Source organism: Centroberyx affinis, unplaced genomic scaffold, assembly GCF_046629955.1.
Source record: "Centroberyx affinis isolate AG114_WGS23_722 - 3 ecotype Tasmania unplaced genomic scaffold, CSIRO-AGI_Caff_v1 ptg000755l_1, whole genome shotgun sequence".
Taxonomy (NCBI): Eukaryota; Metazoa; Chordata; class Actinopteri; order Beryciformes; family Berycidae; genus Centroberyx; species Centroberyx affinis.
Genome location: NW_027279367.1, coordinates 245,017 through 271,440, shown reverse-complemented (window position 1 = coordinate 271,440; position 26,424 = coordinate 245,017). Strand labels below are relative to the sequence as shown.

The following is a 26,424-nucleotide window of genomic DNA, read 5'->3' as shown; positions in this document are numbered from 1 at the left end:
ATGACTTAATAAAGTGACGGGAATGAAAGCAGGAGATGTTTTGCCGTGGGGTTGTGCTTATGTTGTGTGTATGAGGTGAGTCTTGCACATCACTGATAAGGCATAATCAAAGAGGGAGGGGGAGAGAGAGAGAGAGAGAGAGAGAGAGAGAGAGACTATCTGTCCATATCTACTGGGCTTTCATTCCTAGTCACACACACACACACACACTTCCAAAAGCTCAGACAATCCTTGACAAAGTCAAAATGCAACCTCGGTTGTAGAGTACAGAAAAGCAGATCTCATTGTCAGATCAAGATCAAGTTATTTCACCTCATCTCCCAAAATAACCACACACACACACACACTCACACACACACACACACATACACACACACAAACATACACAGCTTGTGGACTGTTATACGTGCTGTAGAGGTTCATTTACCGGTCCTCCTCCGATGTTCATCTCCCAGTGCCTCATAACCTCTCCTTCCCGCTCTGACATTTTCACTTGTAATAAAGCGTTCTGGTGCATTGGCTCCTGATGGAAACAGCGCTATGCAGGGAACAGAGAGCAGGCACAAGCAGAGGGAGAGGATGCAGATAGAATAAGATGAAGGACTCAGGTGTTTCCGTCGCCATTTCAAAAGAAGGAGAAGGAGAAGGAGGAGAAGCACCTTCATTTACAACCTGTAATGGAAACATGCACGGCAGCCTATTTACTGAAGTGTCCTTTGACCTTTTGATCCTTTAGTAGATCAATGAATGGATTTATTGCATTTTGTTGAATTAAATTGGCCTCTCGAACCGTGAAATGATCTCACGCAAAATATGTACCGCTCCAGCTCTATTTATGCACCTTGTAGAGCAGCTGTTCCCGGGTCTGCTCAGACAGCATGTACCTGTGGGGTCAGAAACTCCATTCAGCAAGTGATGCCAATGTTCTAAAGCTTCAGCCCCAGAAGAAAAAGGCGCTTTTGTGCTTAAGTAAGAGGACCAGTCTCATACATTAGAGTTTAATATATGAGTGGCTACAGGGACCATTGGCTAGAGGGGCCCAGGGGCCAGAGTGACAGTGTTAAAACTGACAGAAAGAGAAGAGGGAGCTGTGATGAGGCGGGGAGCTGAACCGGTTCAGAGCCTGTTGCTATGGTAGCCATGTGGAATAAATCAGCAGCATGAATTCCATTCTCAAATGCCTTCAGCACCCCACCGACTCAGGTAGCTCTACACAGAATTTGAATGAGTGGCTATACTTCGCCAGTGTGCAGCCCATAGTCAGCAGATGAAAATTAATTTAACAACACCTTCTCGGGTGAACATGATTTTGCATTTCACAAGCACATGGCACATTCCATGTATTATATTGCAAGAGAAAACAACTTTTTCAATGTTATTGTCACTTTGATGTCACACTGATGAATCATAGTGGTGCATAACGAAATTATAAAACAAACATCTTTCAAGCATTCATCGAGTTTTATGTGTGTTTTTGTCTGAATGACTACTGCACAAGGCTCTCTCTACAGCTCTTTGTACCTCTTTGTCTCGGTTTGTGCAAGAGTGCGTGCATGTGTGTGTGTAGGTGTGTGTGTCTGTGTATGTGAATTGTGCGTGGATGTGTGTGTGTGTGCATGCCCATGCACGCAGACTCTGCCTCGACGTTATTGATGGCTGAATCACAAAGGTGACACCAGAGAAAGATGGTCCATCTTTTTTAATGGCAGGTATTTATAATGGCTATAGGAGACACAACATTTTCAATCTAATTCAGAATTCTTAGTTGGAGAGTATTCAGGGAGAGTTATGAGTGGAGATATCAAGTCTTAATACAGACCAAGCTGCTCAGTATCCTCTGCCAATCACATTTTGAATGTGGTAAACACAACAAAGTCAAAACAATAAAGTGACAAAACGATTAGATAAATAAGGCACAACATGGAAAAGACATGGAAAAAGTCCAAATCCTCCAGATTCTATTATTAGCACAATCACTACAACGGATTTCACTTTTGCATCAGATGGTTCCATGTTGTCTGTCATCTCAGGATTAATTGAATATTCATGAGTCTGACTCCTCAGTCTAGCCAATGACATGCTTGGATGGTCACCCTAACATTATCATCCTTTTTTTTTTTTTTAAAGAGAAATGTGGTGTTCTAGATTGGTGTCTGTGGTGGTAATTATGAACCCCATCTGCAGCATCATTACAGACAAACAAGAGGAAGGGGAGATGAAGAGGGTGGAGAGAGAGAGAGAAAGAGAGAGAGCGAGAGAGAGAGAGAGAGAGAGAGAGAGAGGCAAAATATCAAGCAGTCAAAAGAGACAAACGACTTTTTGAAAACACAATTACAGTTACCAGATGTCTACACACAGGCCAACCTGAATTTCAGATAAATACAATATACAATACACACAATACTGTTGGTACATTTGATCACACTTGTAGATGTGAATGCAGACACTAGGCATATAATATCCACTGATATTAACACTTTTCATCTACTGTAACTGTTTACCAAGTGCTTAAATATTCATTATTTTCAGTGAGGGCTTAATTATTATTAATACATGCCTCCAAATATCGATAATAGTGGTATTGCAATGTCATACTGTATGTATTGCAGCCATAATCGACCACATTATTATTAAAGTAGCAGTATCATGAAGCTTAAAGCATTTTTCACCATACAAAAACAATACAACACTATATTTCCAGTTTACTTTATGACATCTAAACAACTATAGAACTCAAAGTAGAAACCAAGAAAATAAGTTAATATAGTACCAAAAAGAAAAAAAAAAGGCCATTACCTTTAACATAATTGTTTTTTTTCTCATAACACATACAGTAAGATTTTAAGCTTGCAGAGGTTTGGCTAAGCAGTCTCTGTGTGCGTGTGTGTTGGCGGTTGGGTTGGGCTGGGTCAGTCCAGAGGAGCCGATATATAATCTGTCTCTTCGGATCAGAGGCAACGTCGCTCAATCAGTCGTTCAACTCCTCCAAGGGCCTCTGCTCTGCTCTGACAGATGCTAGGAGACACTAATATATACTTGATTTTACAGTATCTACCCACGGTCTGCACCAGATGATAGGTTTACACCTGGTCCACACAGAAGGGCATACTGTAGCATATTTAAGAATAATGGAAACCCAATTTTTTGCCATGGGAGCCCAGCAGCCAAATCAAACTATCAAGAGGGATAAATGTAGCTACAGTAGCTGCAGTAGCTGGGTAGACAGCTGTCTATTGTTGTTTCTGTGTTATAGTGAAAACCTTTTACATGGTGCAAACACTGAGCGAGTCTGACCTTTAGACTGTGTATATGTGTGGGCGTGTGTGTGTGTGTGTGTCGTCAGTCTCAGTTCTCCTCAGGTGTCCAGGGTGTGCCTGGGAGCTCGGTGGGAGTTCTCGTCTCCCCGCCCTTTCCCTCTCTTCTCGCCCCCCGGAGGAGCATACCTCCTCTTGGTCTTTTTGCGTTTTTTATCAGAGCACCACACTCTCTCGCAGTACTCCTCTACTCTCTGGGCGTCCCCGTAGCCAATCAACTGGAGAAACTCCTTGTACCACAGCCTGGAGTGCGGGCCTGGGACTGAGGCGGGCCCTGGAGCCCTGGGGCCCACGCTGGGGCCTGGCGGGGGCCCCGTGGAGGAGCGGCAGGGAGCTGCTGCAGCTTTCTCTCCCTCCCCGTCCTCGGCCCTCTCCCCCTTGTGTGTCATCAACTCCACCTTCTCCCCTCTGAGCACGTGTAGAGTGATGCGTAGCAGCGTGTGCACGTATCCGTGTTCCACTGTCTGGCACACATACACACCGGCATCAGAGGTTCTCACGCGCAAGAACAGCAGCCCATGGGAGGTCATGATAACTCGCTCATCACCTCGGACCTAAATGGAGGAGAAAGGGAGTGCAGCAATTTAGATGACTGCTGCATCGCATTGCATTTACTCCACTACAAAGAGGAAGTGTTATGAAAAATACAGGACTAATAAAGGATAAATGAAGGAAGGTGGGTGCTTCAGTAATGCATTCAATACCGCCACTTATGTACTTAAGGTACTGTAAAGTATATCACTATTTTAGGTTTGTGCTTTCAGTGGTATAACCTTTCTGTTTAAGTGTGATAGAATGGTTTACTAATAAAGAATAGATGAAGGGATGGTGGTATATCATTAACGCACTCAATACAGCTACTTCTGTATTTTTCAATGCATTGTATATCTTCTGCTTGGAATATGTGTTAAATTGTGACAGAATATGTGTGCATTTGTATTTTTTGCATGTATCAGTGCTTATAACTCACCTCTTGTTTCTCTCCTGCTCTCTGTAAGAACCAGAGGACCTTGGCCTGCAGAGATCGAGGGGTGCACTCCAGCAAAGTGCTGTTACTCTCCACTCCATACACCAGCCTCTCCTCAGCCTTGTGCCACTGCTCCTCTACACACATACATACAGACACACACACACACATCACAAAAGATAGTGGTGCCAAGCTTGAGATAGCAGTGAACTCCTGTGACCCTTTATTAAATGACACACATACAGTAGATTGCTCTTCTAGCCTCGTCACTTGCCACAATAGAAGCACATTGGCCCCTCTCACCTCAGCCAACTGCTATGGCACATCAGGAGGTTACATTTTTTTTTATCTGTAGACTTCATAATCATAATGAGAAGCTATGCTGGAGCAGAAAATCATCAACTCATTAAGTTCACCAGCACCTTATTGGAGGTGCAGATGGTTCTGAATCACAACCTCATTTTCACCACTGATTGCATACAGTATTTGATTGACAAATAACGCACCATTAAACACACACACATGCACGCACACACGCACACGTGCATGCATGTCCACACGCACCAAACACATGCGCACACACACACACACACACACACACACACACACACACACACATTTCACACAGAAATCACACACACTAACCATTAATTTGCAGCCCATTGCACAGCTGGACGGCGTTGCCATGGCGAACATCCTGCCGCCTGAATCGTCTGCTGAGAAAGGAAGCAAAGGAAGTAAAGAAAGAATCATTTTGAAGATGTGATGAAAGGTGAGAGGTGGGTGAAAGGAGAAAGAGAAAGAAAGCAAGTAGGAGTGGCAGAAAGAGAGACAGAGACAGAGAGAGAATCATCATGTGAATACTGATAGACATTACATAACACCTGGCTGTCATGTCTGTCAGTGTCTGTGATAATGAATTGGTAAACAGGCATTGTGAGATTCAGAGCATGATGCTATGATGGAAGAGAGTTGCTGTGGTAAAGGTGCTAACAACTGATATGTCACACGTCTGCAGGGAGAAAAGATTGACCACATCTCACAGCTTTCATACTGTGGTAGAGGTGGTGGTGGTGGTGTTGGTGTGTGTGTGTGTGTGTGTATGTGTGTGGTGTTACCTCTTGGTGTAAACTCCAGCAGGGTAGTATCTGGAGCAGGTTAGGCCATCCCAGGCACAGTAAGGGTCTCTCGCCAGACAGCAATCAGCACATTCTGAGCCGTACAGGTCACACTGATGCAGTCTGACCTGGGCCACACCCACCTCTGACCCCACATACAGCTGTTGCTGTAGACCCAACAGCATGGACCGTTGATGTCAAGACAAAATGTAAATTTCATCTATTTTTGTCTATCCCTTCTGTCTTTACTCCATCCAATTAGACTACAAGACACGAGTTGAAAAGTAGGCTACAGTCTATCTGAATTATGTCAATACAAAGTAAAGCACAGTGTTGCAATGTTATCATCTTGTGGCTAAACAACAGAATTGCAGTTAATCAACAACAGTGTAGAGATTAAGATGCTAAAACCTCCTTACCCTTTTAGCTGATATTATGATCTCTGTTATTGGCGCTGGCACCTATGAAGAGGAAACATTTTACTGTCTTTCAACAATAAAGTTGAATCAATGGCTGAACAAATGATGCAAGAATGAAGTGACAGAGGGGAGCTGAGATAGAATTAAAGTGGTTGTCATCGTAGAGACCTCCCATCATGCTTCAATGCTGGATCTGTCTGTAATTAATATGGCAGCTGCCACCACAGACTTTTCAAATGTAGCTGAGCTAAATAGAATTGAAATATTGAAACCACTCAAAAGGCTACTTTGTGCTCCCTGACAGCGAAAAGGGCGTCAATTTTCCAAACAATTCCTCTTAGTGATGGAGCAATAATGCAGCAATAATGGGCTATTAGATGCATTGTATGCAGTAAAATGTGAAACTTAATTCTTAAATGTGAAATTTAATTACAAAATCTGTATTGCTCCAAACATTTTGGATGTCAAAATAGAATATTTACCTTGAATACTTGCAGCTCTTCCAGCAGCACCTCCTCCACAGTGTCTGTGTCTTTGTTGTAGATGGTGATCACTTTCAACACCACTGAGTCATCTAGGAATGAAATGAAGAGACACTAGGCATGAATGTTACACCCCGTGCCTACTCAGAACGTTGAATAGTACTGTATGTAGTTGCCTTGACATCAAAATGGCATAGGCATATGAAGCACAAAAATTCACAAAATTCTATTCAATATCACAACAAACTCATTTTTTTTGCTTTTTTATTTCAGGTTTAAATCTATATGCAAACTAATGCATTATTTTTCAACACGTGAAACAAACAATGCGATGGATGTATCCAACTGTTGCATCCAGATGCTTGCACTTTTGATGTGTATAACTTCAAGATTAAGAGAGAGAGCAAACATGTTACTTCAATAAGGCTGAGGTTCTCAACCATGGCATTATGCACTGGTTTAAGCACAATGTATATTCATCCTTCCTTGTGTATATACCAGTGCCAATGTAGAGGACATGGTAGTGTCCATCCTGGGCCTGGACCCTGTCCACAGCAATCTGGGTCAGCTTTCTCCGGCCCGGCTCTGTCTGCAGCAGGACAGGTCTGCGGTGCAGGGGTAGGACCGGTCGATACATCACAGGATGGGAGCGCACAAACCGCAAAACCTCATCAGGAAACTCCTTGGAGCTGGAGAAGCCACCGCCGTTCACTTTACTGGCGCACTGTCGAAGAGATGGAGGGGTGGAAGGAGTGAGAGTGAACAAAGGGGGGAAGGGAGGGGAGGAGGACGGAGATGCTGTATGTTGTACTGGCACTATATGCAGTGTAGAAAAAAAAGCTGACATGTTTTAGTCTGGCTCAGACTGTCCTCGTGTGACCCGCTGAGGTAGCTACAACAGTGCTGACATTCACTAGCGCTGTCCTACATAGCCTCAACGCTCTGCCTCTCAAAGGGCATCTGCCATGGACACAGACAAATGGAGAGTGCTGTGAATGCATAATGCGGGTGCATCGGGGAATTAAATTCTATAAATATTACTTTATTCAGACTTGTGAGACTCACAGATCCAGGCCGAGGATAGGGGACCCTGTCCTCGTAAGGAGTCCAGTGATGCTCAGGTCTTTCCCGGTAGGCAAAGGGACCATTGAAGGCTGCTCTGATGTCATCCATGTGATAAACACACACAGCGTAGCCTTTAAACACAGCGCTGCAAGGGAAAGTTTCAATGGTGATTTGATAGTATAGCAAAATTGTGTCTGTAGGATGAGATGCAGATTTCATTCTCCACTGACCTTGTTGTGCTGAAGAGGCCAAAGATTTCTGGGTTCTTCTCATCCTTACTCTTGAGCACAAACACATCCTCTAAAACACAAAAAGTAAAATCCTTTTTTTCTTTTTAGCACATACAAATTTCCCAGTATAACCAGTCTCATAGTATATTTATGCATTGGGAGCGAGTAAAAACTAGGCCACGAGCTGAAACTTGCTAAAACATGTTTTACCAACAAATATTTGCTCTCAGTACTGTAAGTGTTACTGGAATTTCCTCTTTCCCTTCCTATAAAAGTTACTACTGCAGGCAAGCCAGACAAGCACAGTTCAACAAGGACCTAATAAAAATCCTATAGCCACTTGTGATATCAGCAGATCTAGAGGGATCTAGACATAGATGCTTACCCTGCTGGCAAGCATAAGAGACAAATATCAATATTCAGTCAATCTCAAGACATGCAAAAACAGATATATCCCTACCGAGCTCATCAAAGTGTGTATCAATGCCATTGGGCCCGGCCACAGAGCAGATAAGACGAGTTTTCAGGAAGGAGCTCCATCTGTTCACCAACATTCTCTGTCCTCCTTGGTCATTCTGAGAGACAAGAGGGACATATGGCGTTTGATGGTACTCTCAGTAGCTTGGCTTTGGCATAATATAGTTTTGGCTGGTGTGAAAAGGGGTTATATTTGCATTCTCACCGCACAGACTCGCCCAACACGGGTGTAGACAGCCTTGTTCGCCCCCTCAGGATCCATCTCTCGCTCAGTGAAGAAGAAGTAAACCTTATCATCGTCCCTGTCATCGTTATCAGGAATAACTGCTGACCCAACAAATTTAGGTTCTGCAGAAAGAAGAATGTGTGTCAAAATGTCTGGAGTGAATGTTTCATAACAGAAAGCTAAATGAATTACAACACAGATAGCTGTGACATACCAGGTATACTGTACCATCTCTGCTAATCAACTATGAGTATTTAGGATCGCATTGGTATTACAAGCATTATACAAATCACCAGGAGATGTTAGTCACTGATATTGAACTGTGCTTCAGGATGAGTGCAACAAATCTGATGAGGTACTGGTGCAAACACTATGTCCATTATATACTAATTATTTTAAATGCATACTAATTCTGTGTATTTCATATTAGGCAGGTCTGAGTAAAAAAAATTAATGTCTACCAAGCTATTTCTTAGAACAATGTTTATGTGTTCACCAAACTTCCAAACCCCTTAACAACTTACAGTAAATAGCTATTGGAAAAGATCATATTTTTATTTTTAACAACAACAACATATAAATTCTATTTCCCTTTTTAGGGCTACTTAAATAGAACAGTAGTGTGAGGACAATTTTTGATGGTTTAAAAATAAACTAATAGCACAGGCACAAACAGAATCAGTACAGGAAGACAGAAATAGTTATAATGCCACCCTGTGGAAGGCATATCTACATCCTCACCAATACCATCTGTTTCCCTTTACCCATGTGATTTAAAATCAGAGTTACCAAGCTTGTGGAGAATCAATCCAACCTAGAAAACAAGGTCTTATACTATAAATAATAATATTTCATCTGAATTAGTAACACTCTTGGTTGCTTTGTTTTCCAAGTTTTGAGACAGACTGAGAGAATATGTTCCTGTTCATAAACAGTCAAATAACATTTTACAAAGTATTTTCTGTATTTTGAAAATACAAATTAAACATGCTTTTAATTTAATATTAAGTCTTGTAATCTTTTCTTCTAATTTATTGAAATCTATTTTTGAATATTTGTAATTTGTAACGAGATATATTTATTTGCACCCATCGCTGGTTGTCAGGGAAGAGATAGTAATAATTTTCCTGTACACCAACCATTGAGCTGCTGTCTGTCGTCTCTCTCAGTGCGTGTGTAGGTCTGGTTGTTAAGTCGACACAAAGCTCCATCATTCTCCCAGTAGTCTGTGTACAGGCCAATATACAGCTCTCCTCCTAATGCACATACACACACACACACACACACACACACACACAATCAAACGAACAATAGCCATAATTAATAGTAATATGCTATTATACTGCAGTCCATTCTGATTACAAATACTGACATGTAAAAAAGCCCACAAGATGGCAGTATTGTCCCAAAATCTCTTCAATGTCAGATTCAAATGTTTCATGAGATCCAAATGTTTTCATTCAACTAAAATGAAAACATGAAATGCAAAGTCACAACTGGTGGCTTAAAAATGAACAACTCAGCTGATGGTGAGTTGATGAGCGCTACATTGAGCAGTGTCTTACTGGAGAGCGTGGAGGTGCAGGAGCTGTTGGGGTCATAGGGGCAGCGTCCTCTCCCACTCTCAATACTCTCCTCTTCCAGAGCGAACAGCCTGTCCTGAGGACACCACACTGTTAGAATACAGATAACACAAGCACACACACACGCACACACTCTCAAACTCATACACGCACATAAATGCACGTATACACGCACACATTAAAACTGTTGGAAGGGCTTTAACAACATCCAGACAAACTCCAGGAGGTGATGTGAGGCTGGTGTGTGAGAGAGAGAGAGACAGAGAGAGAGAGAGAGAGGAGGGGTGGGGATGTCTGAGAGACAGAGGTGACTGAGAGAGAAAAGGGATCCGAGAGTGATGAATGAGAACGAAGATGGAAGATAGATGAGACACAGAGTGATGGATGACCAAATGAAGGATTGTTGTCTGAATGTGTATAGTGAGCGTTGCTCTGCTCTTATATCATACAGAGTTCACTGCTTCCACTCTTCTGATCTGACTGCCCCGCACAGCAGGTGGCACACACACACACACACACACACACACACACACACCTGAACTCCCTATAGAATCGCAGATCATCCGTTCTGGGCCACCGCAGTGTTTATGACTGTCACTGGCAGATCAGAGGGGATGTCTTATATTGATTTATGAGTAGCCATGGAACCCCACTGTGCCGTGCCTGCAGCCCAGTGGACGACTGTAACAGAAGTCAGTTGCTGCTTAAAACTCATCCATCACATGCCTGCGACCTATCAAAACCAAACGGGATTTGTAAAATAGGTCGAATCAATGTTATTCTACATACTCTGAAATGTGAGGGTCATTTCGTAGATTGATTCAGTAAGTACAAAAATGGGACTTTTTATATTAAAACCTGTGAGCGAGCCTGTGGTGCATAAATATTTGATTTGTTATGCATTGTTCACCTTGATACATGGCAACAATTGCATTCTATAACACTTTATGGTAAGAACATATTGCTCAATCGGGCTTAATAGTAATTCTAGACTTCATGTAATCTCATATACCGCATATGAAATTATTACGGGAAGCAACCCATCAGTCATAGAGAGGCTCCATACACATATGAGTCCAGTTTTGTTGAGTTTAAGTTTGCAGCTATAAAAATTCCACTGATATGAGCGATGGTTGAGCGTGGTTCCTGTTTGGAAGGTGTGACTGACCTGACCCACTGGACCAGGGTGTTGGAATGCAGAGCGGAAACCTTTCTCCCCTCTCCCCTCACTCTAGATACACCACAGATACACACACCTAGAGAGCTGTTCAGTGTAAACATCTGGGGGAGGCCTTTCACACTCATGCACATTTGCACATACACACACACATGTATGCACGCTAGCTTGCATGCACACTCCTATCCACCCACCCCCACACACACACCTGATATTGACCCACAGTATGGAGCCAGAACATTATTCTTCTCTGTCCTCAAAGTCCCTCCTACAGAAAGTAGAGCCTCTGGTCCTGTTATCTATTCATTCAGAGGTCTACTGGGGCAGTAGTGGTGTTAGCTTTTCCAGTCCAGAGTGTTGTTGTAATGCTCAGACAGTGAATCATATAAAAACAAACCCTGTCCCAAACAAACATTCTCCCTCTCCCTCCGAAGGAAACACAAACCCAACTCTCTCTCTCTCTCACTCACTGTCTTTCTCATCTCCTCCTCTCTAAGATACACATCGCTCCATGTCTCTCAGAGGATAAATTAATCTACATGTGGATGTGCTAAGTGTTTAACAGTTTAAGTGTTCTAGCTGGGTAAGCAGTTATAGAAACGTTTAAGTCCCAGCTAAAACATTACAAAGCCTCAAAGTGTTGAGAAGCATCTGGCTACATGGGACCATCGGCAGAGAGAACAGTGTACAGTGGAATAGCAACATCTGAAACTTGGCTGACAGTATGAAGTTATAATCTGAAACATTTTCATATAAATAAATGTTTGTTTTGCTTCTAGGTCTTTGCAAGGAGAAATCCCCTGGCACACAAGGGGGTGATGTGTTTTACGTTTCGGGCAGCAGCAACAGCGGTTTGTTTGGAATAAGTAGTCGGTATAAACAGAAGAAGAACTTGGTAGATAGTATGATAAGCAATAACCACCATGGCTGAACAAACCAAGAAAACAGCGGCACCTCTAGAAACTCAAACTCCATCAACAGAAAATCCAAGAGAAAACATGTGACGGTACTCGCCACACTGTTTGATTGTGAAATACGATTGATTGTGAAAAATACCACAGCAGTGATCACTTATCACCAAAGATGTCGCCAACAAAACAAAACAAAACAAAACAAAAAAGGAATGTGCAGATTACCATTTAAAATCTTGGTTCTTGCACTCTATACATCTTTAATAAGTCAGTCTGTCCTTGGGACTCACCTGCCCCGTGTGTCCCACCCTGACCAGTGTACAGACAGGGTTAAAGGCTCCTGTCCCACAGGCCAACAAGTGGGTTTGGTTGTACTGCTGCAAGACCTTGATGTAGTTCGCACACTCCGGCTATAGGGAGAGATAGAGGAATGAAGCAGAGGGGGGGGTGGAGGCAGGCAGGGTGAGAAAATTATGTGTAGGGAAAAGGCCAGGTTTTTACTGCATCATCCATAACATCAATACTTCAATAGGTTGAACAAAGGTTAATGAGCACTATGAGATATTCTAATCAATAGATATGTTTTAGTGGTGACAGAATATAGAATATAACGTATGCAGTAATATTTTAACAAGTGTCTCTTACCTTCTCCCTGCCCTTCATTAGACACTCCTCTATCTGAGACTCAGTACTTGCCCAGTGGATCTGCAGAGAGAACAGTTGCACTCAAATTTACAATTTGGTTTTAAATGAAATAGTAGTAGTAATTGAAACAATAGTAAAAGAGGTGAATCTTTGATCAGCCAATCATTATCTATACTGTCTCATTGTGATAATAATATGTTTATAATATGATAATACTGTCTACATTTGGTCGCATTACAATATTACAGATACTTTCACATGGTTATTCTGCCACTGTTTCAATGTCTTATTCAATAATTCAGTCAAAATGAAAAAAAACGGTCAGTATGCACACACTGTCATATGCTCTGTATGTACACACACACACAGACACGCACACACGCATGCACACACACACCCACATGCACACACACACACAGTTTGGCTAACCTATTGCCCCATGGGTATAGGAGTTCAATATGCCTCACACCTTGACAGGCCTACCTCTCTGTGGTGTGTGTTAACCCGGTCCAGGCTGAGGGAGTACAGGGTGTTCTTGGCCCCCACATAAAGCCTCTCGTGGCCCTCGTCCAGCAGCATGGTCTGGGGCTGGAGCGAGGCCCCGTGCCCCTGGAACACCCAGGTCCTGTTCAGCTGCCATAGCTCTGCGCACATATCACACACACAGATAGATAGATTAAGACAAAAGACTATAAAGAGACAAGTCGGCATGACCATGGGTTTATAGGGAGAGTGTGGTAAGATGAGCCAATTTTTACTTAAAGCAATATTCCACTTACTTTTAACTATTTGGCATTTGACCACCATGAAAACGATAATATAAACTTATCAACAAGAGTGGATGCAGCTGGGACGAGTTTGTAGCGTTTGAATGAGGTCACGAAAATAGCCTGAAAACTTACATTCAACACGTTGGTGAACAGATTCAACAACATATCCCACTTTTAAGACAATAAAGCAGTCCGGAAAAATTAGACAGTAAAACAAATACATCTACCCATATTTCAGTAAAGTCCCTTTAAGAGAAGTCGGTTCACTTGGGCGCCATCTTGGTAACACCCTTTGGGCAGCAAGTTTGTGACTAACAAGACAAGACTCCTACCTTTTTGAATGGGAAGTCATCTATATCTAAATATATAGCTATATCTATATCTATCAGAGCCAGAGCAAAATGTAGGGTACTTCCTAAATGTATCATCACATGACAAAAAATGTGTACAGTTGCCTTAGATACAGGGGCTGGGTCAACTTACCCACCGGCTCATCTTACCCCACTCTCCCCTACATAGGTATTTTACAGAATGGGGACAATGATTGCCCTCACACCCAAAACACTAGATAGATAGATAGATAGATAGATAGATAGATAGATAGATAGATAGATAGATATGTATTTGCTTTCTTAGGGTAGGGTCTGAGAGTAGGTTGCCCTGCAGACTATACAGCCTAACAATATCAAATTCGATCAGTTCCCCCCCGGCTCAAGGGATTTCCAACTGCTCCAGTAACCTGCTCCTGAGTCCTAACTGCTCCCATGGCCAAGGGCACATTGCAACATATGTTTCTGATTCATAGCTTCCCCAGGGGACGACAGAGAGCAACAACAGGGTTATCTCTCCATCTCGCCTCTCCATCGCTGTGCCATCTATTCCTCTTCTCACTCAGTTCAGCGGCAGCCAAGCTTCGCATACATCACATCTTTTTTTCATCATTACTGAAAGTTCACAAACATGTACACAGGGAAACCCGGGGAGCTCATACAGGAAAAAAATACAGAATGGAAATGACAAGAGTATGTATGACAAGTGGAACTAAAAAATAACAAACAGGCAATAATGATGATTTTGTTTCCTCAAAGATTTGCTGGAAGACAATAATAAATTCTGAAGTAACAGTGTAGTACAAAGCAGGCCTCCCAGGCACTAACAAGGAAGGACTACCTCCAACCCTTGACATCGCTCAAGCATGAAGACACTCCCGGCACTAGAAATTTCCCAAAGCCTTTCCTACAAGGAGGATCGGAAGAAGTGGGATATGAGTCCTGGGAAAGATGCTGTGATAATGGGGGAGGCATTTAATCTACACAGTCCAGTCTGTGGCCTCTGTAACCAGGAGGAAGCGCTTTCATCAGACGGGAAACGGAACCATTCTCTTTATCAGGCGTTGGTTGACGTTGCCCTCAGGCAGAGATCATGGCTCAGCTTTCCCATTGAAAATCTTGTCTGTATTAATTAAACACAACACAAACTGATTTGAGATCAACTGTCACTCCCTGTCAACCTAACTTAAAGTGATTTCACTGCCTGCTTTAAAGAGAAAGCAATGGACTGTGACAGATACATATGGATATATATAAACACAAACGGAAACAAACATAGATTGATAAAGACATGTATTGCATTTTTTGCTCAGATTCTATATAAACATGCTTGGCTGCACGTATAGACACACACACACACACACACACACACACACACACACACACACACAGTCTGATTGGACCTGACAGGCTGGTCCCCTATACCTGCCTGTCGGTGAGCTGCTGGAGCGCAGGCCACAGGGTGAAGGACTCAAACTAAGTGCTGAAGCCCCAGAGTGTTGCACTTCCAGGGGGTCGGACTAGCCTAAAAAACCTTTGGGCCCAGGAGCTCATGACTGGGTGTCCTTGAAAGAAGAAAGGGGGATCTGGTGTGTGTTAGCAGACCTCCTGAAACCTCGGACAGATTCAGCCAGAGGAGCCTGGGTCTAAGATGTCATATCAGTACAGTACAGGCCTGCAGGATTCTCTTCATTCATTCTACTCCCATACCCAAATTAGACTGTCTATACTCCTCACCAGCAGATTCCCCTTAGAGGAAGAGGGGAAAACACTGGCTACCATCACATACCTGCCTACTGTCTCCTCGGGCAAAACTCCTTTGTAATGCCAAGCTTTTAGCTGCCCCAAATAATGCCAAGTCTTCCAGGGGGCAATCCTGTGATTTGTTTTTCTAGCATCTGTATGTTTTTAGAGATACTTGATCTCCAAGAGAGAGGGACAGGGAGTGTTTATCCCATTTTTGCAGATCGCTCATAGCAACACCATATACCCTGTGGAAGGTTCTGTTTGTTTAAAATTCTATTAAATCTCCATAGAGGAGAGAGTGACTGTGTTTATTTTGCAGCTATTAAGATATATATGGTAGAGACAGGCTGACTGTTTGTTTGAGTAGCATTAGATCTCTGGTGGTTAGGTGGCAGCGACTGAGGGGATATGGCAGTGGTGTTCTGCCAGGGCTTAGACGATGTTTCCTGTAATTATCTAATCCACGTACTTAGAGCTCTCTCTCTCTCTCTCTCTCTCTCGCTCTCTCAACCTGCGTTTGGATCAAGGACAGCACCCTCCTAACATTCCTTTCCACCTTTCTAGAGGTGTTAGGGTGGCTTTGAAACAATCAGCTCCTTCTTTATACAGAGCCAAATCTGCTAGCTCTTATTCAGATGACAGACTGAGATGGCTATTGAGAGCGATGGAGTAAACAGTGCATCAGCCAAACCCAGTTTCCATCCACTTTTCACTTGTCTTTGGTAATAATGAAGAGTGGCAACTGATTCATATGGAAACATACATACATACATACACACAGAGATACATAGACAGGCACACATACACACATACACACACACAGAGACACCGCTTGTTAACATGGAAGCAGTTGCAGGGATACTACAGAGAAAGAAAGAAAGAAAGAACAAAGAAAGAAAGAAAGAAAGAAAGAAAGAAAGAGAGCGCCTCCTAACCAGTAAACAAATAAAAATCCACATAAATGGGAATAATGGGTGATGAGGATGATAATAGTCATGTTCATAATCAAAGATGATGATTGATCAGCTAATTATAAATGATTACAATGTTGTCATAAACAGCAATTAGCTGATCCTGTGATTACACTGACACACTGAGGTGTTTCAGATCACACAGTGCCGGTAAAAAAAGGTTTTTGCTCTGTCATTATGTGAACCAGTTACAGACAGTTGCAGTGACTGTTCGGCCTTCTCAGACTGACGGAAAGAGGGGATTTCCACACTTCTTCTTTCCCTTCTCTCTCTTCTGTCCAAGTCGTTCTCAAGTCGTTCCCATCTGCAGCCAGTGAGTGCTTCGCCGTCAGCTAAAGAGCCAAGAGGAGGAGGAGGGTGTTTCTCCAACAGCAAACGAGCCAGGGAGACACACGGCCCTACTGTGCTCCCACTTCAAATGGAAAAGAGCGAGAAAAAGGACTCCCTCAAGACAGACACTTTCATCGGCTGTCTGCAGACTGCTGAGTGATGCCTGGGAAGATTTGGTGAACTGAAATCAAAATAAACTTCCTGATCTCCTCTTTATCCAAGAAGGGAAACACGGTTGTCGTGCACCAGGGAGAGTACTGTGTATGTGTGTGTGTGTGTGTGTGCATGCACGTGTGTGTGTGCATGTAAATGTACTTTTGATTGTAGGTCTCTGAGCAATGGGGAGGAAAATATTCATGTTTAGTCATAGAAACCCAAGGAGGAGGCACACAGGAGGTCATAAAAAAGTTACTCAGGAAACTTAAAAACACAAATTAAATTTTGCTATCATAATTTGATCTGTTGCCAATACTAACTACACGTTTCATGTCAGACATTGTGCCCGTGGCAGGCAGTCTCCTTTGTCCAGAGACATAGTTTAACCTACTGAGTAATGGGACTTGTGTGCTGGAATAGAAACAACACGAAATACTGAAGTGGGTTGGGGTAAAGGGGATAAGAATAAGGAGCGAGTCTGTTCTCCTTGTGCTGCCGAGGCCTGAGTGAGACTGAGGAGCCCCCGGGGGTGGGGCCAGGAGTTGGAGGGCTTGGGTGTTATGCCATTATCGGTACAGCCTTGTGTTCCCGTATCCCCGTGTGAGGGAATGATGTCACTGAGCAAAATGAAAGCCACATGGAGTGTCCGAGGAGAGAGAAAGAGAGAGCCTGAAGTGTGTTTCTCAGTAATAAAGATGAAGTGTAATTCTGTAATCTAGTTGGTGGTATAAATCAGGAGAGTAGCATTAACAACTGACAGTAGATGTTATGATTGGCCCGAACAGACATATGCTTCTTCATCAAACACTACAGGTACCTAAGCACAGACATGTGCTTAGGTACCTGTCATTACCTGACATGTCATTTATTAATGCACTTTCTAAACGGATTGTGTTGTATTTGACTGACATTTAATCAAACTCCATCCCCATCTGTTCCAGAGCGCACCGCCTCAACTGCAAGGCCTTGGAGCTCAGATGAATTAGTTTCTGATGCACAGTAAGCTTGCATCTTCCATACTCGTCAAGAGCCCCATACACTACAAATAATATCAAGTGATTTAATTGCTTTAATGTTGCTTAAACATTAAATGCTTCCTAACTGCGTCATAAATTGAAGAATAACATGGTATATTCTTGGAAGTAAACAAGGCAAAGAACAAGTGGAAATGACTCAAGATGGTATTAAGTGGCTTGAATGACTAAGAAACTAATTTTCATACAGCTTCATTTGCAAGTGGGAAATCTCGCACATCCAAAAAAGGTTAGTGCAGGTACGTCGGAGAAAGACAGTAGACTTTACAATAGAATTAACTCCTGCACACTGCTACTTGCAATGCAACACCTTTATTGTATAGCGTTTTGGTCCAACTGGACCTTTGTCAGACTAGTCGAAGGTTGGACTAGTCTGATGAAGGTGTTGCATTGCAAGTAGCAGTGTGTGGGAGTTAATTCTATTGTAAAGCCTACAGCTTCATTTGACATGACTTTTACACTTTTACACAGTTTATAATTTACTTGAGTTGGAAAAGATTACTATAACAACTGAGAAACTCAAGTGACATATCTGGAGCGTTATTGACACAGCAAAAAAAACAACAACAGCTTGGTCGAATCCTTAAATGCCAGAACCAGTCGAAAAACATGCATATCTGGCATACGTTTACTAACCAAAGTTTATTCTCATGTTTAACGTGCATTGTGCTTGTAACCAAGACCACTATATTACTTGTGACTGTAAGTTGAAACAATGACTTTCAATGCTGGGTTTGATGATGCAGTGTGTATGGAGTAACCATATTCCAGAGAGCAGTCCTCTCTCTCCCACAGGTTGGCATGGAGAGATAAAGGCTGGCAATCTGACACAGATCTGTCTGGTAGATGCACTGCTTTTTACTGCCAAGCTACAATAAACAATAGCTGCTTGGCATCTCTGTGTCTTGAAGTGCTCACCCCACTCTCCATCCTTCTTCTTCTCATTTCTCTCTCTAATATCATTATAACATTCTCTCCGAAGACGCCGGAAAACCGAGTAATTTCTGTGCTTTCTCTCGCTTTCCCGTGTCACAAACTCAACTCATCTCCTCTCCCTGGTCCCTTCACAGAGAAAAGGTCAGAGAGGATATTAGAGTTTCACCAGCTGCCTTCCCCTCTGGACATCTCATTAATGAACCGGAGAGCACACACATTTCACAATGGGAGAGAAAAGTAGGCAGCGACTCACACATACGAAATGAAAGAAAGAGAGAGAGAGGGAGAGAGAGAGAGAGAGAGAGGAGGGGGGGAGGTGAGGGAAATATCCTTTACCCTTTGCTGACCCAAGAGGGATGATTTAGTCTATATAAGTCCATATATATAAGGTGCGTGTCATCGCCCCATGACTGAGATCCTAAGTGCTAAATGTTAATTACAGGTCTCCGCACATGTAGGCGGAACAGAGTTAATATGACTCTTCACTTCGCACATTAGCTTTAAATAGGAAAAAGAAAATCCCCTCTCATTTCAGGCAGGCAGGACTTTATGCCACACTGGTATTCCCCATCTCATCACCTACAGCTACATCATTTAAAGGTAGCAAAGTATATAGAGAGAGGCCTTTTCTTGTCTGGAGAGGAAGGTTTAAAATTACAGCTCAGAGGGGGGTTCCATACATCAGTAATTGCTACCTGAGTTCACTGTGTTGACACATGCGCGCGCGCACACGCACACACGTACACACATACACACGCACACGCACACGCACACACACACACACATGCACAAACGGCAATATTGGAGATAATATATTTTAATGGGATGCATTTAAATCGCATTAAGTCTAACTTACCTGTGAATGCCGCCATTCAACTGTTGTAAGTCAACCCCTCCCATCACTCTGAAACACTTGAAAGCTGTACAGCAGAATGTTTGATTGAAAAGTTGCTGAAACATCGCCCCCAACCCCAGCTCCCACTGCCCCAAATTTCAGAATTAAGCTGCTGTAGAAAGATAAAAATGTCAATCGAATTTCCAACATCTGTTACAATAAGCCAATGTATTATCACCAGCTGTGTGTGCTCTCCTACTTCCTCAAGATACAGTGTGTGTGAGGCGTATACTAACATTAACACGGCAGAAACACAGCTCCTGAGTGCTTTTAGCGTCATTTGTTTGAATTTTCTGAGCGGTAAATGTTGGGCTAAAACAGGGAAATGACATGCGTTTATTTATATAAGTCAACGTGTATGATGTTAACCCTGTCAAAACACTCCGACATCACTGGATAGCTTTATTCACCTTGGAATATCACACAGACCTGCTGAAGAAAAATATTTATATATGTTACTAAATGATTATGACTTTTAAATAAACACATCTTTGGCAGAAATGCAGTGGGAATGCCTGGTCAACTTAATTATTATGAAATGCTCAGGTTTTATGGTAGCCACTCCATCTATTTACCACAGCTACTCTCACGCACATTTTTACCAAACTCAGACATGTTTTAAGAAGAGATTAGCTTGTCTGCCGTAAAACCTGGCAACTCGTGTTATTTCTCCGAATTTTTGTTGACATTTTTTTTTTCGATTTTTCCATCACATTGTTCACTTTTCTCAGCCAAAGGCATGCTTTTCATTGCAAACAGAAGCAGCAGTAACCACTGTTCTCCCTTAGATTCTTAAATACTTCTGTTTTCTATATCTTCTTAAGCAGATGATTGTTTCTTCTAGAGCAGTCCTCAACAGGTATCTATTATGTGGGTGTGGTGACAGTTCTAAGCTCACTAAACCAGGAATGCTTGAATCTGATTCATTGCATGTTGTTTCAAGACTGGGGAGCTATAGAAACCACTGCCACATTTGACACAGCGGTATGATGAGCGACTGTGTGTCCAATGCAAACTCTAAATCATGTTTAATCCTAAAGAAAATGCAAAGAGGACTGATTTACAGTATCTAGCGTCTTAAAATTATTCAAAAGTCAAGAGTTTTTGGAAGTGACTTTAGTCTGAATAGGTCATCACTATTTTCAAACTACTTTATCACGCTCTCTGCAGTTCCATTGCTCAGCCAAGCGTTAGGACAGTGCTGTGGAGGAAGGGACATACGTCTATGCCGGGCCACCTACCTGCAGCCCACCGTGACTTTGACACATGCTCGCTGTGCAAGAGGTTCATTAGCAACAGAATGGATGTTTGTCCTTAGGAGGAGCTCATTTCACTCTGTGGATTTGGAACCCGGAATGAAGCCGGTGCCAAAAGCCTTAGAGCTAGATCAAGACGGCCCAGATCCAAATTTTATGGCCAATAGTATGAAACATATATTCTAATTTCAGTTCTATGTTGAGCGCATTTCACTGCTGGGCATTTCTACAGTTAATTCCACAGGGATTAAGGATTTTGATTGGCCAAAAGTCCAAGCAATTGAGGTGTATTACTGTCTTATAACTTGTGTTTAAGGTCTTTGGAGGCTCTGCAGCCAAGGCTTAAGGTCAGTTATGCTCTAAAGACAGCAGACAATCTGTGATTGTAACTTAATACTCAGTGAGATTTAGGTAACAACCTTTTGGAACATGAGTTAATTGAGAGTATCGGCAATTGAAAAGAATGCCTGGGATGAAAGTGAATCAAATGTGTTTGGAAAAATCTTCGCTGGTCCAGAAGTGCAAAGGAGAAGATGGGGAATAGATGAAAGAGAGAGATAATAATAATTTCAAGCCATGTATGAAGTGTTTCTAACATCAAAGCGCGGAGAGATCCATACTTCATGCTAGGAACGTTGTCCTTGAAACATATGATAATGTGCCCAAAGGAATTCATTCCCAGAAGCCAGAAGAAAGTTAATCTGAGAACAGATTTTATTGAAAAGGAGGCAGATTTCTATTGATCACACACTACAGCATCTGGCCATCTGGGTTAAAAATATCTTACAGTAGTGTAGTGGCGTTATTAGTTATCATTATCACTCTCTTTCCTCAAGAAGAGAATCAAACTGAAATTATACGAGCTCCTCCGCCCTGTTTTTATACCAGATGTTATGGTAATATTTTCTTGGTCCTAAGGGTGAATAGTTAAAACCACATCCCTCTCCATCTCCCTGAACTGCGTCCAAGGCATCGGCGTGCAAAGAATTCACACTATTAAATGTGTGTGTGTGTGTGTGTGCATGTCAAAATGGGTTTGTGTGAGCTTGTGTGTGTAAAATCCACTGGCAAAGGCCATGAGGCATATATTAAGGCTTAGATGTTTTTCATTCCATAATGATAGGATCCAACTGCAGCTCTTCATAGCGCTCTACTAGCCAGAACATGTATCAGAGAAGAGAGAGAGAGAGAGAGAGAGAGAGAGAGAGAGGGAGGGGAGAGGTGGAGTGTCAATCATAATAGCAGCTCTCCCCTCAGGCGGCTAATGAATTGGGTGATATAAAAGTCACAGGTATTACAGATATTGATGTGGCATTTATGACTAAGCACATCAGCACTGTTCTGCTCAATCTGTTGACATACAAACTTAACATTTCGCCAAAACTCCCTCTTTCTTTTTTCTCCTTGTTCTCTCACCCTCTTTCTCTCGCCTGTGTTCATACTGTAGTTCATTGCGTACTTCACTTAATATCTGCTTTCCCTCAGTGGTTTCCAACGGAAAACTGTCTGTAACTGGGTGGTTTCATTTTTTATTTTTTTGTTTTTCTTTAGGCTGTCATAATCAACAATACAAATTGGAGTGGAAATAAAACATAAGGCACATAACAGATAAATTGTGTTTAAACAGTGCAGCAAGTCCTCTTCACAGATGTAACTTATTACAGCAGAGTAGTCAACTCTCACAACCAACTGCAGCGCCGTATTTATGATTTATTGACCATCCAAATTCCACACCTATATTCAACCGTGACTAACAGGCTTATGTGGAATCATCACTTTCTGTTGCTATAGAGATCAAAGAAACAGTGAGAAAAAGGAATGTTTACTATTTACTCAAGTTTTTTTATCTACAAAGAGAAAACCCTCATTGTTCTCTAAGCGATACATAGTAAACAATCAGTCCGCATACCAGTGCATACATATCCATATCACACACTCCCACACACACACATACACTCTTTCTCTCTCAGACACATAAGTACATCCATTCCCATGTCCAGACACCCCTCTCTATCGCTCCACCAGTACAGAAAGCCACATTGTGGATTCTCAGCCACCATGGCCAAGGGACCAAAACAAACTAGAATCAACAGCAAGGAGAAGACCACAGGCTCCTTGAACTTCAATCCACAACAGTCAGTGAGAAAAGTATGCACTTGACAGAGTCATATTAGAGGTTCACCCCTCTTAGAGCAGCACTCCTGGCGACTTTTTCTCCACTGGCTAAAACATAAATCTTAGATAACAATCAATAACAGTCCCATTAGAGGGTAACGACAACCTGCGGCTTGCTTTACTCACAGAGGATGAAATACCAGAGACTGACCCCTTTTCCCCTAATTAATGACTTCCGTTATGTTTTCTTTTTTGGAGCATTTATTGGTGTCTTGCTTACATTTACAAATTCTACATGTATTCTGAAAAACACAATGTAGATAAGAAAAAAAAATATGTATCCAGTCTCATGCTATGGTTTTCTGTGGTTGGGTTTGCCCTGCACTTTTGGGATTCGGACATAAAACCAAATATGCATTGTTTACTTAATTTTCAGTTAGCTAATTTCACCAGGAATGTGGAGAATGCCACAGTGAATAACAGCCATGTTTTAAGAGTAGAGGTCTATTAAAGCATGTAACAGTAAATGTGAAAAAATGTGTTTGCACTGTTACACCTGTCTTGTTCTCAATCTACCATGAAGGCTCTGGGTAAAGAATGCTATTAGTTTCCATCCAGGTTGCATTGACTAGTCTGGACAGTTCTGAACATTGTGCTGTATCAACTAAAGGCTTTTTTGCCATTTTATTGGTGCAACAGAGCATTTGAATCAGTGCATTGTTTAAGAACAATATTTTGCCAAACTAGATTACAAATAAAATAAATATGCGCACACACTAGGTATTGCTTACCTTTGTGGGAGAGCCGTATCCTAGGGTAGATGCTGTGGGGTGTGTGTGCTGTGCTCCGCAGAACAAAATACAGCAGCATCAGTGTCAGATACACTCCAGTCCTTATGCACTTTGCCATCCTCATCGAGACACACACTCCACGTTCATGCACGCAGTCAGCCTGTAAGTGGCAAGTCCATTCAATATGTGCCAGCAAAAAAAAAGTCTATGAAAAGAGGAAGAGTCTACCGTTCTATTATTAGCAAGTCCCTGTGATCAATCTTTTTAAAAAAACAGAGAGCTTCAGGTATAACCATCCAACAGGAGTCTACTTAGAGATAGCAATCCACTTTCTGATGATCACCACACTGTGGAAAACTAGAGATGTCTCTGTAGCTTCTATACAGCCTCTGCTTTCCCCTATAGAAGTCTGCTGAAAGCTGCATCCACCCACTGCTTCGGTGGACAGGATAGGGCTCTGGCTATTATCCTTCTTTGGTCTTAGTAACCAGGGAGAAGAGAAGTCCAGTTGCTACATTCACGCCGCAGTGCCCACTGCTGATCTCCGTCCATATGTCAGTCCGTCTGTCTGTTTGTCTGTACGTCCGGCTGTGCCTCTCTAAAGCTCAGATCCACTCTCTCTGGTCTGATAAAAGAAGAAGAAGAAGAAGAAGAAGAAGAAGAAGAAGGGGAAAAAAGCAAATCTATGAGCAGAGTCCCACCAAGGTGTGGGAAGCTGACAGCTGCTGATGTGTAAAAGCTCTATGCGTCTCTCTGTCCCAGCAGGCAGGCAGGCAGGCAAAGCCAGGGCTGCTGTACTGTATCTTCAGGCTGCGTTCCTCCTCTAGGGTCCAGTGGAGCCAGTCATTCTCTGGACGGGAGCCCAGGAAAGGCAGAGTGGGAGAGGGGAGGAGCGGGGAGCCTCGTGCCTGGCGTGCGGTCTCCCTGCACTGGGGAGGAAAGTGAAGCTCGCCCCTAACTGCACACGCTTGAACAGGCAGGGAGGGTCCAAACCTCAGCTCAAACCTCAGTGAGTCAGCTTAAGCTGGTTTCTACCACTGCTACTGATCTGGGCAGGGGATACCTGCCAGGGAAGGGTGTGTGTGTGTGTGTGTGTGTGTGTGTGTGTGTGTGTGTGTGTGTGTGTGTGTGTGAGTGTGTGTGTGTGAGTGTGTTAGTGAATGTGTGAGTTTGTTTGTGTGTGTGGTAGTGTGGTGGTGTGGTGAGTGTGTGTCAGTTTGAAGGGTTGAAAATTGCCTGCTTCTTCTTAAGACTTGTCTTGAGACTCTCTCACTCTCTTCCCTCCTCTCTCTCTTACACACTCTCTCCCTCTCTCTCTCTCTCTCTCTCTCTCTCTGTCTCTCTCTCTCTCTCTCTCTCTCTGCTGTGTTTCCTAGGCAGGTTCTGCAAGACTCTCCCCAGCTTTTTTCTAAGAAATACTGCCTCTCATGTCACTCTCCAGACCTCCCCTCGCTCCTCTTCTCCTCCTTCACCACCTCCTCTTCACTCCTACTTCCACTGCATTAACATGGATCTGAGCCAAGGTTTTCAGCCTCTTAACTCGGGCTCTTTCTTCATCTTCAATCATTGCCCTGTTTATGCTATTGTGTGTGGATAATCATTGTCATTGCCATCGTGGTTGCCGTGAATTTTCATGTAGAAGGTTTCTTTCATGGCAATTTTCTTTTCCCTATCCACCTAATCTCTCCTTCTGTTTATCTGTCTTCCCACCTCTCTCACTACTCAATTCTGTGAAACCCTGTTATTAGTGTGTCCTTGTCTCCAGCGCTTCCTCCTTTTATGTATTTTCATGCCACGCTCTCTCTCTCTCTCTATCTCTCTCTCTCTCTCTCTCTCTCTCTCTATCTATCTATCTATCTATCTATCTATCTATCTATCTATTTACTTCTCTCGCTGTTTCTATTAGGTATTGTCAGCATTGTGTAAAATATTTATGTTAAACTCATTGTCACTCCGACTTCTATTGTGTCTTTGTAGTCTTTTGTTTGTGCTCTTCTCACAAGGTTCATAAAGAGTCCGTTCTGAATTTGATTAGCAAATTACACACACACATGCACACACACACAGTCACTCACTCACTCACTAAAATGAAAATAATAGCCAAGACGCGACTGGATTCATTATTGAATTTGCACATATCCCAGAAGAATGTCCCAAAGGCATTCAGTTACTGGAGCAGAGTGCCGTCGGTTTCCTTTAAACCTCTCTGAAATACATCTGTTTCTCTCTGTCTCTGTCTCTTTCTCGTGGCTTTGTGGTGACACACACATTAACTCATGCTGTATCTTACCAGGGAAACATTCCATCAGTCTAGAAAGGAAAAAAAATAGTTTCGAAGTTTGCAAAACTGTGTCTGGGAAATGATGAGAATAATTATTCATTGATATTTTAGACCTCTACATTGATAAACTGCAAACATATAACATCATACTGATTATAACAATATTACAACTAACAAATAACAACAAATACAAATAACTC

General features: G+C 42.5%; 1 protein-coding gene across 2 annotated transcripts; it reads right to left on the bottom strand.

Moving 5' to 3' along the window:
- Nucleotides 1-1,692: 1,692 nt before the first annotated feature.
- On the bottom strand, nt 1,693-24,710 carry sema3e (sema domain, immunoglobulin domain (Ig), short basic domain, secreted, (semaphorin) 3E). Of its 2 annotated transcripts, none has more exons than XM_071519972.1 (17): nt 23,944-24,710; nt 13,098-13,258; nt 12,615-12,674; nt 12,260-12,379; nt 9,864-9,957; nt 9,438-9,554; nt 8,278-8,420; nt 8,056-8,170; nt 7,596-7,665; nt 7,366-7,510; nt 6,799-7,024; nt 6,301-6,392; nt 5,819-5,860; nt 5,400-5,566; nt 4,927-4,997; nt 4,285-4,418; nt 1,693-3,868 (listed from the first exon to the last, which is right to left on the bottom strand). In XM_071519972.1, the coding sequence occupies exons 1-17, from the start codon at nt 24,065-24,067 to the stop codon at nt 3,356-3,358; spliced, it is 2,394 nt and encodes a 797-aa protein (XP_071376073.1). In that variant the 5' UTR covers nt 24,068-24,710; the 3' UTR covers nt 1,693-3,355. The 2 variants fall into 2 exon arrangements, with proteins under 2 accessions (XP_071376073.1, XP_071376074.1); XM_071519973.1 differs by having other exon boundaries at nt 4,927-4,994.
- Between the last annotated feature and the right edge of the window lie 1,714 nt (nt 24,711-26,424).

What these genes read in the sequence shown, in the direction of transcription:
- sema3e (XM_071519972.1), bottom strand. Translation starts at nt 24,067, where the DNA reads ATGAGGATGGCAAAGTGCATAAGGACTGGAGTGTATCTGACACTGATG. An exon ending in AAGAGCTGCAAGTATTCAAG is followed by an intron (nt 5,861 to 6,300) that starts GTAAATATTCTA and finishes TCCTCTTCATAG; the next exon opens with GTGCCAGCGCCAATAACAGA. An exon ending in TCATAATATCAGCTAAAAGG is followed by an intron (nt 5,567 to 5,818) that starts GTAAGGAGGTTT and finishes TTGGGTCTACAG; the next exon opens with CAACAGCTGTATGTGGGGTC.